Genomic DNA, 18,060 nt, shown 5'->3' with positions numbered 1-18,060 from the left:
AAGACGGTGTATACAATGTTAAGTAACAATATTCAACCAAGATAATGACAAAATGACAGAATTATCAAAACAAAAGAACTCTCAATAAGTAAATCTTGGAGTCTTTAATGTAGCAAACAGCCAGCCAACACGTGTTTCATCGCACTCGCGATTCCTCAGGGCTGAAATGAACAAAGGTTGACAATGGAGCATGTATCTCACAAAGTTACATTATACAATAAGACCTGGTTACATGGTCTTGCATGCTCAGTTGTTGCTTCTACTACAGTGAGTGTACAGAAATACATCTATGATTCCTGAGTGCCACCCCAACACATCCGTGTCGTAAGTGTAAGAATTACCACTATTATCTCTAACTGTGCAGTTTAATAGTGATTTTGTGCTTTAATACGTGGGTGTAGCGGAATTATTATTACTAGGAGACAGAGTCTCTGTTTGAAAAGTGATCTATCTGTGTACGACTCAGTCATACTTCATGCTTAGTGAATCTGTGAGTAATCTAGAAACTCTGAACCTAAGAGTGTATCCGTCACATACCTAGATGGCTGTGTTCCAGTCAGAAGGTCTAATTGTTCAACACGGAAAAAATAAACACACGACAACAGGAAAAATCTCATCACTAATTGTCATATATCCATTGCTCAGGCAAGAAAAACACAGTAGTGAGAATGTGAGGTAAAATAATTCGAAGCTCACCGCTCAGCTGGTGATATTTCCAACCCAGCCGGGCCCTTGACCGCAGATACTCCGTTTGAGTATCCGATGTGAAGTCAATTCTGTAATCAGATTAAGTAATCTGAGTCACTATACACAGGTCTGCATTTCATTATTTCATAAATGCAGCCAAATTAAAAACCTGTTATTTCTAACACACAGTCACCCGACTTAACACAAAAAACAGCGCACTTTAGCCTGTCACACAAACGATATCTTATACGTCCGATGCAAAATGCACCTCCCCCTGATTCAAAAAGTAGGTAATTTACGCATTCTATTTCAGTACGATTCTGTTGTATGTAAGTACCAAATACACTTACATTTATCGGTCTGTATCAGTAGTCTCACGCTTGAAGATCAAATGTATAATTTTCCCCAATTGTTGCCCACGGCGAGTAGGGTAATACTCTGTGGAAATTATGGGCAACAATGGTTATTAGTGCTGCCATAAAACATGGAATATGGATATTTATATTGGGTGCGATATAATCTGAGTCTCACCTATTAGTTGAAGGTATCTTTCTAATGCCTTGATTGACTCCGATGTGTCTGGCGCTTCAAGCTAAAAAGACACCAAAAATAAGAATGGAGTTATGCTCCTGGAATCATTCTAAATTCGGGTTTTCATGGCTCGATATGAAAGCGTATGCCAGCATGTTTAAAGCAGCTTACCTCGATCAAGCGGAGAAGCGGCGTGTAATGCGTCCGGACCCGACGGCCGTGTTCCTGTTTGGACACGTGACCGGCGTTCAAACGACGCTAAAAAGCGTCTCTACGTGACGTGACAGTAAACTAGACCGTTCGCATCGTTTTCTAGTCCTCCATGTTGGGTTCCCAATACAACCCTATGAATCAACAATCCACATAAGGATTTGTTGCACACAGCATATTCTCTCGAATTTTTATGGCTATACATTAAAGCAGCATTACGGTAAATATTATAAAGGGGAGGTTATATTGTTCATATATTTTGTTTGTGTGGTCGGCAAAGCGCGATGTACGTCCTCATGGGATTAATTGATTCATGTAAATATTCACGGTCGGTAAACGTAAGCAAGAAGCTATGTTGTAGCAACCATTAGTTAAACTCTGACAAGAAGATATGATAGTCCTCCGGGTGAGCTAAAGTTGTAAGCACCGTGCTTGGAAATCTACAGACTACCGGTGCCCGTCCCAATCACACGTGGGTCTCTCAATACACATTACCATCCGCAGTACATTTTCATTTATCTATTGTATGTATACATGTAAAGATCATATTCAATATACAGGTGTTAAACATTACACAACGTCAGAACAAAGCACAGGAGAGTTATTCTAGCATGAGGGAATAGCATAATCATAGTGTTATGATGTATATAACATTGATTGATTTGAATAGAAATGTGTCACAGTATCATAATCAAAATCCCATTCTATATGTCAATTACCCAAGAAATATTGCATCTCGTGGTCATAATTGACTTGCCTGGTTGCTCCAGACGTGCCCTGACTCCATTGCTTCGAGAGTCCCCGGGCCCTTGCTGGGTCAAGTAACCTGTTTCCTCTGACTGCTTGGGTTGCAGTTGCCAAGGCTTGTTGGTGCTCCAGCAGGACATCGACCCCTCAGCTCTCAACATTCTTCGTGGGACAGCTCACCTCCGGATTCTGGTCGTCCTAGACGTCTCCTGGTTCCCAGGGCTGCAAAGTCAAACAACCCTTCTTTGCACCTGAAGCACCCGACATTGGTGGGCATTCGACTACTGAGCCCCTGGTCACCAGAAGTGACACGGACTGTGTCCCCTTTGCTTTCAGGGTTCTACTCACCTTGAATCCAGGCTTGCATTCCACTGGACACTCTTTGCATCTTGGCAGCAGTACTTCCTTGCAGCTCTCCATTGAAAACGACAAAGGTTTCGAACACCTTTTGACAACTATGCACCCGGCTCCTCTGGGATAGGTAACACGGGTGGGTTGATCTTAGAACCTCTTATGTTCCAAAGGGTTTGCTTGAAGTCCTCTTAGAAGTGTGTAATTTTCCAACTGCGACTTACCCATAGAGTTCTACAGAGCACGCGTCTGTGTTTCCTCACTGCACCCGTCCCCATGGGTTCCCTGTGCCACTCCTCTGGGTGGTTCCTTGGGGTCCCAGCGATTTTTACGTGTGCTAGGCCCTGTGTCTTTTGAAGTTGTGGTTGTTATACCATTTTTTTTAGTATATGGTTCGGTCTCCCCTGGAGCCCGCTGTGTATTTTCTATTTACTAATGTTCTATTGATTCAGTAGTGTGTGCTTTATGTTCTAATCTCTTGTAGAGATAGTTAATTAATAAATACATATTTTTATATAACTACTGTGTTGTTCTTCTTTCATTTAGCCATTTAGGAGTTGATCTTCTGGTAAAACAAGCTGCTTTACATTTCTTCAAGATTAAGCCTGAAGGCTGCTCTCCATAGCTACCACTAGGATAGCTTTCAATAAAGATTATCTTTGACCTCATACATCATAAGGGTCGTGTGGACTGGTACAAGGTGCCCACTTTAATTAGTAGACTGCATATACCAACCCACCTTCTCACATAGACTACAAATGGGACTGAGGGAAATCTCTCCTTGTTTCAAGGTCAGACAGCAAACCTTTCTGGATACATGAATCTAGCTTTAAGGGAAGGTTTACTATATTAGTTCAATTGATGAACATGTGGCAGAGAAAATTAGTCAAGGAGCTTGTGGTGCATAAAGACACAACTATTCTCTATCTTATACTCTCCGCCAAAATGAGCTTATGATTCTACAGAATACCAGTTTTGAAAAAGGTGAAACCACGCTGAGTTATAACCAATATAGGAAACCTTCAACTGGCAACAAACAAAAGACAGCTCGGAATATGACTGCAGTCGTGTTTGTGGCTCAGAGGACACAAATTATTAACCCAGTTTCAAGGGAAAATTCAACCTTCTACCCCGTTCCATAATGCCCCCCCCCCCCTCCCCCCCCCCATGAAGCAAAGAGTATTAGTCTTTACAAAATTGCACATAGCAATCTTTGGATTTTGTAAGAGGTTATATGCAGATTCCTTCTACGGGGTTGTACCCTTATTATGGTTGCGCACAATACCAGCATGTATTGATATCCATTTGGACAGGGCATAGCTGTGTGCAATGCATATAGTTTAGCAATGTACAATTCCATGCAGAGTTAAGTTGTAGGATTATGTATTCACATATTTTCTTTTGAGGCAAAGGTTTACTATGAAAGAAAGCATGTGTACATTTTCTCTCACCCTCCATGTCTAAATATAGCCGTTTGTCTGCAGGGAAATTGTATTTGCTGTCCTCTTGGGAAAGTCAGTGCCCTCTTTGGCTTACCGTATGCCTACCCTATCTCCCAGCCCCTCCCTCTTATCTTCAGGCATTTATTGTGGAATGATGTCCACAGACGTTTAGCCGTCTGGGACATCCTGTGTTAGTAGAGGTAGCAACATTTTGTCAGACTATCCTCTCTGTCTACGTCCGTTCAGCCTTACATATATTTTCTTTTAAGAACTAGAGAAAAACTACTAAATAGACTTGCTCTAAATTTGAAAAAGTACATAGAATATATTTAACCTTGTGCTCAGGTTAGTTTTTGGATCATGACTACAAGGAATAAGTAGGTTTGCAGACCATAGCATCGGAGTGAAAATGTGTCGGTTCTAATCTTGGTCGTCTCCCATCTTTGACACAAACTTAGGTATATAAAGCATATGTTAACCTATTGAAGAACACAAATACAAATGAACTATCTGTACTGATAAGTATTTTCTTAGTCATAATAATGTAAAATATTGGTTGGAATGAACCATTACAAAGACCTTGCAGTAGAAGTTCAATAATGTTTGTTTTGTCGTATTCTTTCTTTTCTTCAGATGAATGGATTAAGTTTGACGATGACAAAGTCAGCATTGTTTCTCCAGAAGATATTTTGCGATTATCAGGCGGTGGAGACTGGCATATAGCATATGTTCTTCTATACGGTCCTCGACGAATTGAAGTAGCTGAAGAAACGGCACAATAATGCTTCATTTTAGTCCTTTTTCTAGGTGTGACATAAATGTTTTTCATTGAACATTTCCTTGCCTTCATAAAGAACATTTTTAAAGATCTGTAATTTGCTAAACAGTTTCTTCTTACTGTCTTCCCGATACTGAGGAAGAGTGGGAAGAAAGGTGAGACTAAATTGTAAGGAAATTTCCCTGTGATCAACAGTTTAATCACAAATTGAATTGATGGTTATGGTTATTGGCAGGTGAACATTTAATAAGACTATTTTGCTTTTATTTTTTTATTTTTCTGCATTGACATATTTTCATATTGGAAAACACCGATCTGATACAACAGTACTTAATAAGCCAGTCTGAATTTCAACATTGTAACACCAATCTGTTCTCAATCATTTCTTTCAAAACCCAAATATTTATTGCACACCTACAAACATTTCATTTGTTGCTCTTGCATGGTTTACACAGTACTTTGCCTCCTTTTGCCTTATCTGTCAGTTTTGTCAGTAAAGGTAGTGGTGGTGGGGAGAGTGTTGCATCATTGTAACTGTGCTGCTGCCCATATCCTCTGGAAACACGAGGCCACAATCAAGTATTTGTCCAACATTACCTTACGAATCGGTCTGTTCTCTTGCTGGCACTTAAACCTCAAAATAAATTGTGATCTACAGCAAAATGTCTTGTATGTTTCTATTTCATATTATTTATTCCTCAGAAATCTGTAGCACCCTAACTTTATTAGTGTAGAAGCATAGGTGTTCCAAATGCCTGAAATAAATTGAAGTGGGGCCCTTAAAGAATTCAGATTCCATCCCTCCATAAAGTTGCCATGCCCAGTGTGTTCTCAGTTTTCCAATTAGCTTTTTGTCTACTCTCAATGTTTTGTCATCGCAACGCCCTACTTATACCGTCCATTTAAGGGTGTTTAATTCAGAGCAATACTATGCTCTTCTCATTTGGTAGTGGGAACTTTAATTTCTCCTCCACTTTGTTTTTTAATGACCATTCACTTCTTTCCATTATATTTGTATCTGGGAACAGTCCCAACAAATTGTGTGTATATATGAATTCACACCCTCAGAATATCTTTAGCATCTGCCTGGGACCTGCCGAAATATTTTGTGTAGATGATGTGGTGTAAGATGTCACTGGTACATTATCTCCTCAATGGATTTCCTATATGGGATGTTCCTAAAAGAGCTGGAAATGGTCTTTCCTAGCTTTATCTTTTCCTTCTCTCATAATTATTGTGACACTGCCCTGTCCCATCTTCTCTGCCAACTCTACTGTTAGATTTGTTCTGCATTCCGTCAATCAATTGTGTGGCTTTTGCTTTCTTGCCCTAAGTGCGTCGGGTATGCCCAGACATGGGTCCCAGGCTCACTGTGCCACTGGATTCAAACTATCCTGGCTGATGAGGAGTGAGACCCTGAAACCAGTCCTAGGATGCTTGTTTCCGGTCCAGGCTTGGCAGTTCGGGCTGGACTGTTCCCATGAGGCACAGGGTCAAGACTGATTTGCATATGGCCAGATCTGAACTGGGGTGGCATGGTGAGCAATCAAATGATTGCTTTAACCCTGGTCTCTTGACTGGGGGTGAATGTTTTGATTTGTTCTGCATTCTGCCCATCAATTGTGTGTCTTTTAACTCTATATTCGTAGCATGTGTGGGCTATAGATGGATGCGATTAGCATACTCCTGTCATGTAGTATTGGACTCAAATGTTGCAAGTTATTTATCTTTTAAGTCTTCTGAGTCACGAGGTGTGGTGACTCCTCCTATAGTTTGTATTGCTCATGGTCATTGGCTTTTTTTTTAGATTGTTTTTCTCTATATGGTTTGGATATATTTTCAGAGCCTCAGGATCGAAACTTTGATGCAATTTCACTACCCCTTTGATGACTGCCATACATCACCCATCAATGAAAACACATACAGGCTGATCACTGATTTTTGATTTTACACCTGCCCGGTCTCGGGCCCGGCTTTACCTCAGCTTCACTAATTCTCCATAATCTTCCCTCACTCGATGCATGCGAAATGATGGGAAAGACGCTTTTCAGCTTCTGCCCCAAGAGCCTTGAGAAGTACTCCAGACAAGATCACCCAGTCTGCAACCTCGGTCTCTCTCCAGACTACGAGGAAAGATCATGTGAAGCTTTCCAGTTGAAAAAGCTCTTCAACAACGGAAGAAGTGGTGGGCCCACACCACAATGAAGGCACAGCGATCAAAGGTGCACCGACATCTTCAGGAACCCACAGGCATAGCTGCAAGAGGAATCGGTTCTTAAAGCTGAGGCCCAATACGACAGGAACGGAGACATTGGGGCCTAAGGAGCCCCAGTGGATGTCCCTATCCTTCCTAGCAGGGGAGAGGGGGTCCAACTCCAACCAAGAAATGGAGAAGGCACAACATATCGCCTTGACTGGCCATGTGAGTACAATGGTGAAAGCCTCACATACACATACCCAAACGAAACCTCAGGAGCAAAGTCAGGCTTGTGGAACCCACTGCTCTCAGGCCATGGAGGAGTCTGATATAGCATTAGTTGATGCTCTTCCCCCAGCCCACACTTCCTACTTAAACCGGATGCAGCGACCGCTCACCGGTAATTGTGACTTTCATTTCACTGCTAGTGCGTGGGGGGGCTTGTGTTCTTGTTTTTAAAAATAACTGATTTGCACTGCTGCTTTTATAAATTTGAGTGTGCGCTACCTTTTATCTTCATTTAAACGCAACGCGGTGTCCGTCTGTCAGAACAGACCCGCATGAAGGTTAGCGTTTGTTGATGCTCTTCCCCCAGCCCACACTTCCTACTTAAACCGGATGCAGCGACTACGCAGCGGGCGGGTGTGCCAAAGGCAAGCCTGTCTGTGCCCAGGAGCGTCCAGCGCCAGCCACGCTGCCTGGTACACGTTAGAGGAGCAGGGAGGTCGGAGGTCCTTTAGTAGAAAGAAACTTGTGGCGCTGGATAACGCTAAGTGTAATGGTGGTGATCAGTGGACAGTTCTTCATAGTCTCTCCAGGACATGCCCCACTTGCCAGTTCTGCTTTCACACTAAGCAGACAACCCCTGTCCCTTGAATTGAGAGAGAGAGCAGAATTCGAGCTGCACTTATTAACTCGCGCTCTATGGTTAAACATGCCCTCGATATCCATGAACTTCTTTCGGAAAAACACTTAGATGTGTTATGTTTAACTGAAACCTGGCTTATTGAATCTGGCTCCCCGGTGGTTGAGCTTGCTGTCCCTTTGGGATATAAAATTGTAAGAGTGGACCGCAAAACTGGGAGAGGGGGCGGGATTGCAGTAATGTTCAGGGACACTTGGGTCTACTCCAGCAAGGTTTCCGTGGGGTTAGTGGAGGGGGAGGTGCTTGACTTTTCCATTGTCAATGTCGCCCCACTACACACTTGGTGGCACATTGGTCTACCGGCCCCCTGGCCCTCCCGGAGCATTCCCGAAAGCCCTGGATTGTCATTGTTCCCTGTGCCCTACGCTTTCCAAACTTCCTCCTTCTGGGTGACTTTAACATCCATTTAGACTGCCCGGAGGCTACTGACTCTAGGGATCTAATGGACCTGTTTGATCTGGCACAATTAACCCAGTGGATCAAGTCTCCCTCACATAAGGGGGGGGACATATAATCGACTTGGTATGCTCCAACTTTGCCTTGTCTCCTTCTGACCCTCTTCAGGTCCCCTGGTCAGATCATTACTTGGTCCAGTTTTCCTGGACCATAGGGAAACGCCCATCCTCTATAGTCCCGGCCCATAATAAGCTGGTTCGGAAGATTGACATTCCGACCCTCTCTAAGGCTCTCTCACTGTCATGCCAGTCGGCAACTTGTGATCTTGAAGGAGCGGTAGATAGTTTGTCCACCTGGATTAGTCAAGGGGTTGGCGTTGTGTTAAAACCTCTTTCCACCAGGCAACCGAGACCCATTCCATCTAAACCATGGTACTCTGGCACTCTTAGAGACCTCAAATTGGGTTGTAAAACACTGGAATGGGGTTGGGAGTATTGTCCCTTGGCCAAAAATGCTCTTCGCAAAGCACAGGCTACGAGGCAGCCATTGCAGAGGTGAAAAGTAGTTTCTATGCGGAGCGGATTGCTAAATCTAATAACAATAGCAAGGAGATTTTGTCCATTGTAAGAAGCTTTTTGGCACCCTGCGCTGAACAAACGGCCCTCCCAGTACCATCACAATGGTGTGAGGAGCTGTCTTCTTTTGTCATATGGTTACTACGTTTCTATATATTGTGTTAAGTTAGCATGAGCTTATTAAATGTTTAAACGCAATATTTTCTTTCAGCTTGAGTTTGCACACGACACCTAATTGTTATTGTAGCTTTCAACCTAGACGAAAGATGTGATTTATTTGAGAATAATATGTTATTGCTCTAGTATCAGTCGTGCTTGGTACACTTGGTACAACTGTCTGTACACCGAGAACTGCACACTCTAAGAATAACCTAACACAAGGTTGCTGAAGGCCTGATCCTCGCACCACGTTAGACATAACACAAATAATGTTGCTGCCAACATTGGGCTCTACGCGGGTTTAAGATACTGTTACAGGGAATGAATCAACACACTTGATGCTTCGCATGCAGAGAGCTGGTAGCTGTTGATGTGATCTCCTCCTACTGAGAATTAGAGGTATGGGTCCGCCCTGCTAGAACCCAGATGAGACCTTCTTAGATATAATATAATATGCTAATTAGGGTGCGCGAAATATAGGTGATACAGAATTCTATAGATTTTTGCATCATAACATGCTATCACCTTTTGCTTACTATGGATTAGTGACTATGCTGCTGACTCTGATTTTTATAATATGTATGTTGATATTATACAAGATACTGCGTTTGAGAATGCTGCATTGAAAAATAAACATTTCAAACTTGCCCGTGTATTCTTTGCCTCCCAGTTTCGGGTTGGAATGATTATATAACGAAAGAGTGTTCATGTGTACCACGATACCTGAGGTACCCTAAGTTCATGTTCTGGATTGTCTAAGTCATTGGTAAGTTACTACTACCGATGAGACACTGTAGCTAGCTTGGTAAGGGGATTTCTGAAACAAAGGTGAGTTTTGGATCATCCTAACTCACCCAGGTTCTAGATCTCTGTGCACAGTTCTGTGGGAGAACGGAAACCCTGCTACATGGCGCCCATACGTTGATTGGCCTTATATCATGACACTCGAGTAGTATATCATTCAAACCTTAACGCCTTCATTCCCGTTTCCGGAAAACGGCAGTGTCGGAAAAACCTACCTGTTTTTGAAATAGGTCTTTTTCAAGCTTGAATCTAACTGTAAACGGTTTCTTTGAATTACTACCCAGTTGTGCTACAAAGTAATCTTTGTGTTTTCACTTTCCTGTGCTGACATGGCACAAGCCGTGGACATCCCGCAGTATAGTCTCATTGCGGTGCGTGACCATTTGCGGACTTATGATGTTCCTGTGGAAGGCTTGGCTGTCGTTCTATTAGTGAGTGCGGAACATGCTTACCCGTACGAACTGTTTTATTCGTGGGTGACGTTTCCGCCAGTGGACGCTAATTCTGGAGTGTTCCATTCATACACTGCTTCAGCTGTACCGGCTGCGTATGCTCCGTACAGAGCACTGGAGGTTCCTATTGATGCTTGGCAGCATGGAGTTTGGTTTGGTGGCGCCCTACCACACTCATTGTCCGCTTCAAGGTTAGGTCCTTTGTCCATTCCGGGCACACCTTGGCCCGCTTTGGCTGGATTCACTCCTCACCCTAATCGCGCCACTTGTAACGTGGGAGATCTGCGTCGGCTTCATGAAGTCGCGGTGAAGGTGATTAGAGCGCTTGTTCATTACACTAGCCGTAATGTTCAGGACGCGGCCCCTAGGGGTGCACAGCTTCGTGCAGAGCATGCTGGTCTGAAAATCAATCCAGTCATGGTGAATTCCGTGATGGGTAAAAAACCCCAGGACAAGGATGATTTTCCATTCTGGCTTGCTGAGAAATTCGGCCAACTGGAAGCTGTGTTTCCCAACACGAGTCCGGGTGATAAACACCGGATTCTTACACTAAGTTTACCGAAGGATTTGGCTCCTGAACTTGTTGACTGTGAGACCTGGGGTAAGACTTTTGCAGCGGTCTATTCGAGGTGCTATGGCACCCCGTCTGTGACCAATCTAGGTGGGGTCCTTAAAAGTGTTCAAGACGAACACGGACCGGAGTCGGCTGTTGAATTGGGTATGCGCCTGTGTGGCTCCTTTGATGTAGTTTGCGATCTAATCCTTGCGAATGTCAAGGGGGATGCAGTGACCTTTCAGGTTGCTAACGCATTGGCGTTGGTTCCCGAGGCCGAACGACCCCGACGGTTAGCAAGGATTATTGTGGCTGCTTATAAAACGGTTGGCCGCAATGCCATGGGGGTTAAAGCTTTTCCTGATAAAGAGAAAAAGCAGCCCCAGGGTCAGACATCGGAAACTAGTGGTCAACAAAAGTCCAAGAAACAAAATTGGCCTAAAAAGCAGAATCAGGGTAAGCAACAACAACAACAAACACAGGTTTCTGCTCCTGCGTCTCCGTTGCCTGCGCAGTCGGATCGTGTTTATGATTTGCGCGACCGCGCGATGATTAAATCGCCTGAGAGGTTTCAGACATCTGACCAACGCTCTCCTCGTTCCTTTCAGGACTCATCGGCTCCGTCAACCGGTGGTGGAGGGGGCGGCAGGGGCCGGGGTGGCCAGCAAGGACGTGGTCAGCCCGCCCGCGAAACAGTGGAGAGCAGCAGGAAGGCTCTACGCCCAAGAGACCACAGTTTGCCACGAAGAAAGTTGCCGCCCTGACAGCGCATCGTTATGCCCCAGATAGTGAGAACGCGGCTTCGGAATCTGACGTGGGCTCTGACCTTGCTGGACAGCGCAGCAGAGATTACCATAGTGAGAGAGGCCCTCCGTCCACTGTTGAAGGTGACAGCGACTGATACTTATGTTGTGATTGAAACTGCTGATACGCATGTTGCTCCCCCTGAACGTCTTTTTGAAATTGTCCCGTTAATTGAAGGTGACATGCAGCGAACGGTAAAAGGGGTATTTTGGGAAAATCTCTTGTCTACGTATGACATTTTGCTTTCGGAGGCTGACTGGCCCCCACCTTTTGTTCTCGCAGCTCCGCGAGGGGAGGAGGTAATCCTACCCAGTTTCGCGCACACTGTGCCGAGAGTGGAAGCGCTGCATTTTGCAGAAGAGTGGGCTCTGGCGCTTGCGCCGGCTGTGTACCGCAATCAGTGTGGCTGGGATAAATTGTCACCAAGCCACGAGATTCCTTTACGGTCTCAGCCGCAGCCTCAACCTCAATATCCCATACGACGTGAAGCCAAAGCTTCAGTCGCGGCTATCCTTGAACAATTGGAATATCAAGGTGTAATTGAAACGTGTGTGTCACCGATGAATAACCCCCTTTTTACTGTAAACAAGCCGGACGGATCATATCGTTTGGTTTTGGATTATAGGCATTTGAACTCGCATTGGCGTAACTGCGCAGTACAGATTATTCATGGCTCTGCGTTAGTGAATAGTCGAGCGTAAACGGTTCAAAACCACGCTTGACATTTCCAATGGTTTTATGCCCATAGATTAGACGGTCTAAGTTCCCAATGGACCAGTTTTACATGCGGCGGTGTGCAAAAAATGTTTCGGCGACTCCCAATGGGCTATAAGAACAGTCCTGGAGTATTCTCCGCCCGCATTGTCTCTCTTCTGGAGGGCATCGACCCAGTTGCTTGTTCGTATGTGGATGACATTTATCTCACAGACGACGATCTTTGGGAGCATCTGTGTCGAGTAAATAGCATAATTTGTAACTTTGCTGACATAGGTTACAAGTTTAACTTTGCAAAGTCGCACATTGCAGAGTACACAGTGTTGTTTCTAGGTTACGAGCTTAACAACGAAGGGAAGGGTTTAGCACCCCACTTCCTGGAGAAGTGCGCACAGTTGCGTTCTCCGACAACACTGAAAACATTGCAATCTCTACTGGGCTTTTTGAATTTCGGGAGGAGTTACATTCCGGAATATGCCCAGCGTATCAAGCCTTTGTATGCTTTGATACAACCATCTTTTTCCAAATCATGCTGGCTGCCTGAGCATTCAGCCATTTTACAGTCTTTGCAGGCTGATTTGCTCGCTTCTGAATACTTACAGACTCGTGATAACCAGACCAACCTGGTGATCAGAATTATCCCTGGGGCGGTGGGTTTCACGTACCTGACTTTTAATGAGGGAGATACAGTACCAATTGCTTACAAGTCACACTTGTACACTTCGGCTGAACTGCGCTTTTCCACTGTGGAAAAAGTTTTAACGGCTGTGCAGATGGCGATTCTTAAGGAACGTGCCCTGTCACAAGGAAAACGCATGTTGGTTGTTACCCCGTGTCCTGCCTTGGAGGCGGTTACGAAAGCCAGTGTACCTAATTCCAAAGCTTTGCACCCTCGGTGGATTCAATGGGCTGCGTCCTTGACGTCCCAGGATGTCACGTTTATTTTTGACGCCACTTTACGGTCGCAGGAGTATTTACAGTATGAATTTGTTCATCCTGCCCCATTAGCAATGCGGCCGTTGGAGGATTTCCATTGCATCATTTACACTGATGGTTCGGCGCAGGTTGCGCATGGCTCTAAACATGCCTACGTGTCCGCTTGCCCCATTGTGGTCGGTGCCATGGTGAACGATGAGTTCAAGTCTAGTGTCGTGCACACGCAGACGCTTGGAGACTGCACCGCACAATTAGCAGAGCTTCGTGCACTGATGCTTGCATTGGAGTACGCAGATCCTGGTGTGACGACTTTAATCGTAAGTGATTCTTACTACTGTGTCCAGTCTTATAATGAGAACTTGTTCTTTTGGATTCAGAATGAATTTCGTGACTCCAAAGGTAGCACAATAAAACATAAAATGATCTGGGTCCGAGTGGCGGAACTTAAAGAGAAGCTGCCACTCGTGTTTGTGATTCATACTCTCGGTCATCAGCGCGTGGGGGTCCACGCTGTTGGCAATTCGCTTGCTGATGAAGCAGCGAAGTCAGCGGTATCAAAATACTTAGTTGCAGCAGTCACGAGGTCCAAAAGCAAAATAGATGATGACATCTTGGCAGCAGTTGCTGCGACCGAGAAGGGAGGTAAATATCCTGCGGGATTCCCTTCTAAATACACATACCACTTAAGTCCCGATAAGGTTCCTTATGTGAAAATCCCTGATGTTGGCGAACGTCTAGTTCCCAACTCGGATCGCAGGGCTGCTTTGATTGCAGCGGCTCATGAAGGTGTGGCGTCTGCGCATGCGGGCGTCTCAGCCACTGTAACTCAGCTACAACAAAGATTCTGGTGGCAGGGACTGTACAAACAGACGCGCGATTATGTTCTTCAATGTGACATTTGCCAGCAGATTAAGCCTTCAACTGCTGCGCGTCCGCCTCAGACACGGTTGTACATCTCGAATAAACCGCTTGGATGCGTTTATTTGGATCACTGCGGTTCCTTTTCTTCTGATACTGCATACAAATACATCTTAGTAGCAGTTGATTCATGCACACGCTTTGTGTGGGTATGGCCACATCGGAGCGCTGATTCACGTACTGTCATTAAGGATTTGCGAGTCTTTGTGGGAATTTTTGCCTGTGGTACCTTCCATTCGGATCAGGGTCCGGCTTTCGCCTCTAAGGCATATAAGGATGCTATGGTTTCGATGGGGGTCCAAGTCAAGTTTTCGAGTCCCTACAGACCTGAGGGTAACCGTGTAGTTGAACGAATGAACCGCGACTTAAAGCAATCTTTGACAGCTCGAGTTATAGGCACTGGCAGAAACTGGTTAGCCCACCTCATGGGCGTGCAGCGTGCGCTTAATAATCTCCCTAGAAGGTCTCTGGGTGGGCGGACCCCATACGAAATGCTCTTTGGTATCAAGTTGTATGTCCCTGACCTCGATGGGCAGGACTGCAAGGCCCAGGCCACGGCCTTTGACGTAGATGAACATTGCTATGTTTTACAGAATCTACAAAAGACCAGAGACAGTCTTGCAAAGGAACATATGCCCTCCACATCGGATGATGCGCTGCAGATCCTGGTAGTTGGCTGGCTACCCCAAGTTGGAGAACTGGTTCGAGAGAAGATCGATAACAAGAAAGAGTTTGGTCCCTCATATCGAGTACCGGTTCGAGTTCTTGGAGTGAAGGGCACAAGAACAGTCATTTTACCACCACTTCCAGGTCGTAAGGAAAACAGATTTATTTCTATTGACAATGTCAAGACACACAGGGTGGCCGATTCTTCATAGCATGACACCGGCTGTATCCTGTCCTTCCATGGTGAGGCACTCTGTGCTAGCAATAAGATCTGGTGCAGAACAGGAGGTGTCCCTCGAGATGTCTGCCATATCCAGTCCTTTATTAAATACTTTTCCTGTTACTAACATTGATGAGCTGAACTACACTTATCCTGCTGATTTATCGATGCCTGATTTACAGACCCGTTTGGCAGACCAATCTAGATTCTCTTTTGACTCTGTTTCGAAACTTTCAAAGAAACCCTCAATTATTTCAAACTATGTTAAGTTATTTAAAAAACATTTTTTGATTCCCCCATGGACATACATTTGGTTGATCCTATTTTCATTTTACCTTTTTATGTCAATTGGTTTTGTGTTTTATTTTTTCCGCCTGATCGATGGTCACTACGTTAAAGAAAGAACAGGAATTCGGTACCTAAATGGAACATTGGCCCCTCTTTCCTCTTCACATTCAGCGCACAGACTGAAACGAAACTTAAATACAGTCAACATTACTGCTTGGCCTGTCCTTGATGGGATTGTGTGGGATGCGGTTAGGTTTCAGATACATGGGCCCACTGAAGTGATTAATGTTCCAAATGTGCTTAGAGTAAACATGGGAGATGTGATTAAACAAAATGTACGTTCTGATGATTGGGATATTCAGGCCGTAGAAGCATTATTATCTGATTTGAAATATTATGCTGCCTTTGATGCTGAGGATCTGTATTTAGATTCTATTAATTATGGTGATTTGTTTTGTTTTCAACACTATGGTAATCATTTTTTGCATAAGACAAATTCAAGGAGGGTTGCTGTAAATTATACACAATGGGAACATTGCCCTGCTCCTTTAGGTGGCAGCTCCAATACGTTTCTGAAAAAATACACTTATTTCACAGACTTTAATCAATCTAATCCCGAGTCATTTTATTTTAAAATGACACAAGTCCATGTCCAAAGTTAGACTTACCGATACAAAATTACTGTATTCGAAGTCCTTTCTAGACAGGTTGGCTGTAGATGGCTACGAGTTTTGGAAAGGAACAATTGACCTTAAATCGGTTTAGGGTACCAAAGATTGGCAGGTACCAGGCACTGAGGCTTTGCACCGTGCATTTCTCGTCCCGAATCACATGTTGTTTTTAAATTCAACCATTTTCCAAACAACATGCTTTGGATTGGCTACTTCTAAAAAATTAAATACACCGACCATCCCAGATTTAGAGGAATATTCAGGTTGGGGTAATTTTACTGATTTGTCCATTCATGAGTTGCAAGCTCTTTTGCACAATTCATCCTTTAACATTTCCAGTTTGGATTCCAAGGGTTGGCTGATATGGCATAGGAGTGCTGATTTTCGCCAACGCCGTTTTCTGGGTTTGGCGGAAGGGTTCACAGAAGTCAGACCCGATCCCCGTTTTGAAGAAGGCTATACTGTCACAACTTATTCTGTGGGAAAGCTGTGTCAGAATTGGTTGCAACATTCCACATTAGCTGCAGTCAAGCTACATCTGTCTCAATTAAATGATAATGTGGATTTGAATGGTTTTATAAAAGGCCCAGCTAAAGGTAGATCTAAACGATGGCTGTATGCGATTTACAATGCAATTTGGAAAGTTTCCCAAATTGAGGCTGCTAAACGCCTGAGAGCTATTGATCAAGCAAATTTAGAAAAGGTGCTTGCAGTTGTCGATAACAGTATTAACACGCTTTCTTCCCGAATTTACACGTTGAACAATATTGTGTCTTCTGTTGTTGACATTGTACATGATGAAGTGTCCGTGTTATATCATGGTCAAAATCAATTGCGTTCTGTGATGCAGTTTGCTTGGACACTACAGACTCTGAAGTCTGGTCGAGTGCCTTGGAATTTTATGAACGTCTCATCACTATTTGCCCCATTTAATTTGACTGAAAAACAGCGCATGCTTTCAATGAGAGATGCATCATTTTCTATGTTACACATTGAAAAATTGGAATCCTTGCCCTTTTCTGTGGCTGAGGTAACTGCTGCTACATGGCTTATCCATGGTGTTATTACCTTACCTTTTGCTCTGTATAAATTTACAAATTGTATGAAATATATGGCTATAGGGCGATATGAACCATTAGGCAGTGCTTTCCTCCATGAGACATGGTCTTTACCATACACTTACAGATGCCTAAAAGAGGGAAATGAAGTGAATCTGAATGGTGAAGAATGTACACAGTCGCCTGACCGTTCACTAATATGCAGACACATCCACTTGCATGGTTCTTGTAATCAGGACAAACCTAATTTGGCCTGTGTTTTGAAAGGGACACCAGTTCCTGCAATAGTTCTCACGTTCACTTTATTGTCCAACGGTAGTTATTTACTTTTGAATAACGAACTGTGTTGTGGGTTACAGGCCGGTATCGCTTATGTGGTAACCGTTTCAGAGAGGGTGGTTTGTTGCAAGAATGTGTTATATCCACCCACGCATGGGAATTCAGAAGTTTCAATTTGGCCACGAATACCAACCTTGAAAGCCGAGTTCAATGGTTTAAGCCGTATAAGAGCCCTATTGTCTCAAAAGCAGGTGGCCCTGAGCTCTGCCCGCGAAACTTATGTCCTTCACATAGCTAACACACGCACAGAGGTGCAGGCACTTTTAAATACTGATTTGCCGTTTCATTTCTCCGAGCTGGTTCATCAAATCTTCAATGCCTCCTCCACAGTAGGCCTGGCTCATTTTTTTAAATTGGTTAGCAGTGGTCTCGTGACTACATTTGAAAAAGTATTTGGTATTATCCCTGCGTTCTTTCATTCTATATTCGCATGCCTGTTTGGCGGATTTCCTGTTTTGCTGGCTTTGGCTGCAGGCGTTCTGGTGATATTTTACTTTATAAAACATGGATGCCCATCCTGCGCAAGGAAACGCTCAGCCCCTACTGATGCAGTTTCGCAACCGGATGCTTGAATACTATGGCTCCTTGCCGCTTGCGACTTTAAGCACGGCTTTTGGATTATCGTTCCGATTTTCCTAT

General features: G+C 44.1%; 1 protein-coding gene across 1 annotated transcript in view; it reads left to right on the top strand.

Annotated features, from left to right (window-relative positions):
• The window catches only part of USP14 (ubiquitin specific peptidase 14), a 381,588-nt gene extending 376,179 nt beyond the window's left edge, over positions 1–5,409 (top strand). Inside the window, exon 16 of the mRNA XM_086917977.1 lies at positions 4,602–5,409. Within this exon, the coding sequence (XP_086774103.1) occupies positions 4,602–4,750 (149 nt within the window). The 3' untranslated portion in view covers positions 4,751–5,409. The remainder of the gene's footprint in view (positions 1–4,601) is intronic.
• The last annotated feature ends 12,651 nt before the right edge of the window (positions 5,410–18,060 follow it).

This window comes from Lissotriton vulgaris, chromosome 4_1 (assembly GCF_964263255.1).
Source record: "Lissotriton vulgaris chromosome 4_1, aLisVul1.2, whole genome shotgun sequence".
NCBI lineage: Eukaryota > Metazoa > Chordata > Amphibia > Caudata > Salamandridae > Lissotriton > Lissotriton vulgaris.
Note: the sequence above shows the minus strand (reverse complement) of the source record. Positions and strands in the feature narration are given on the sequence as shown.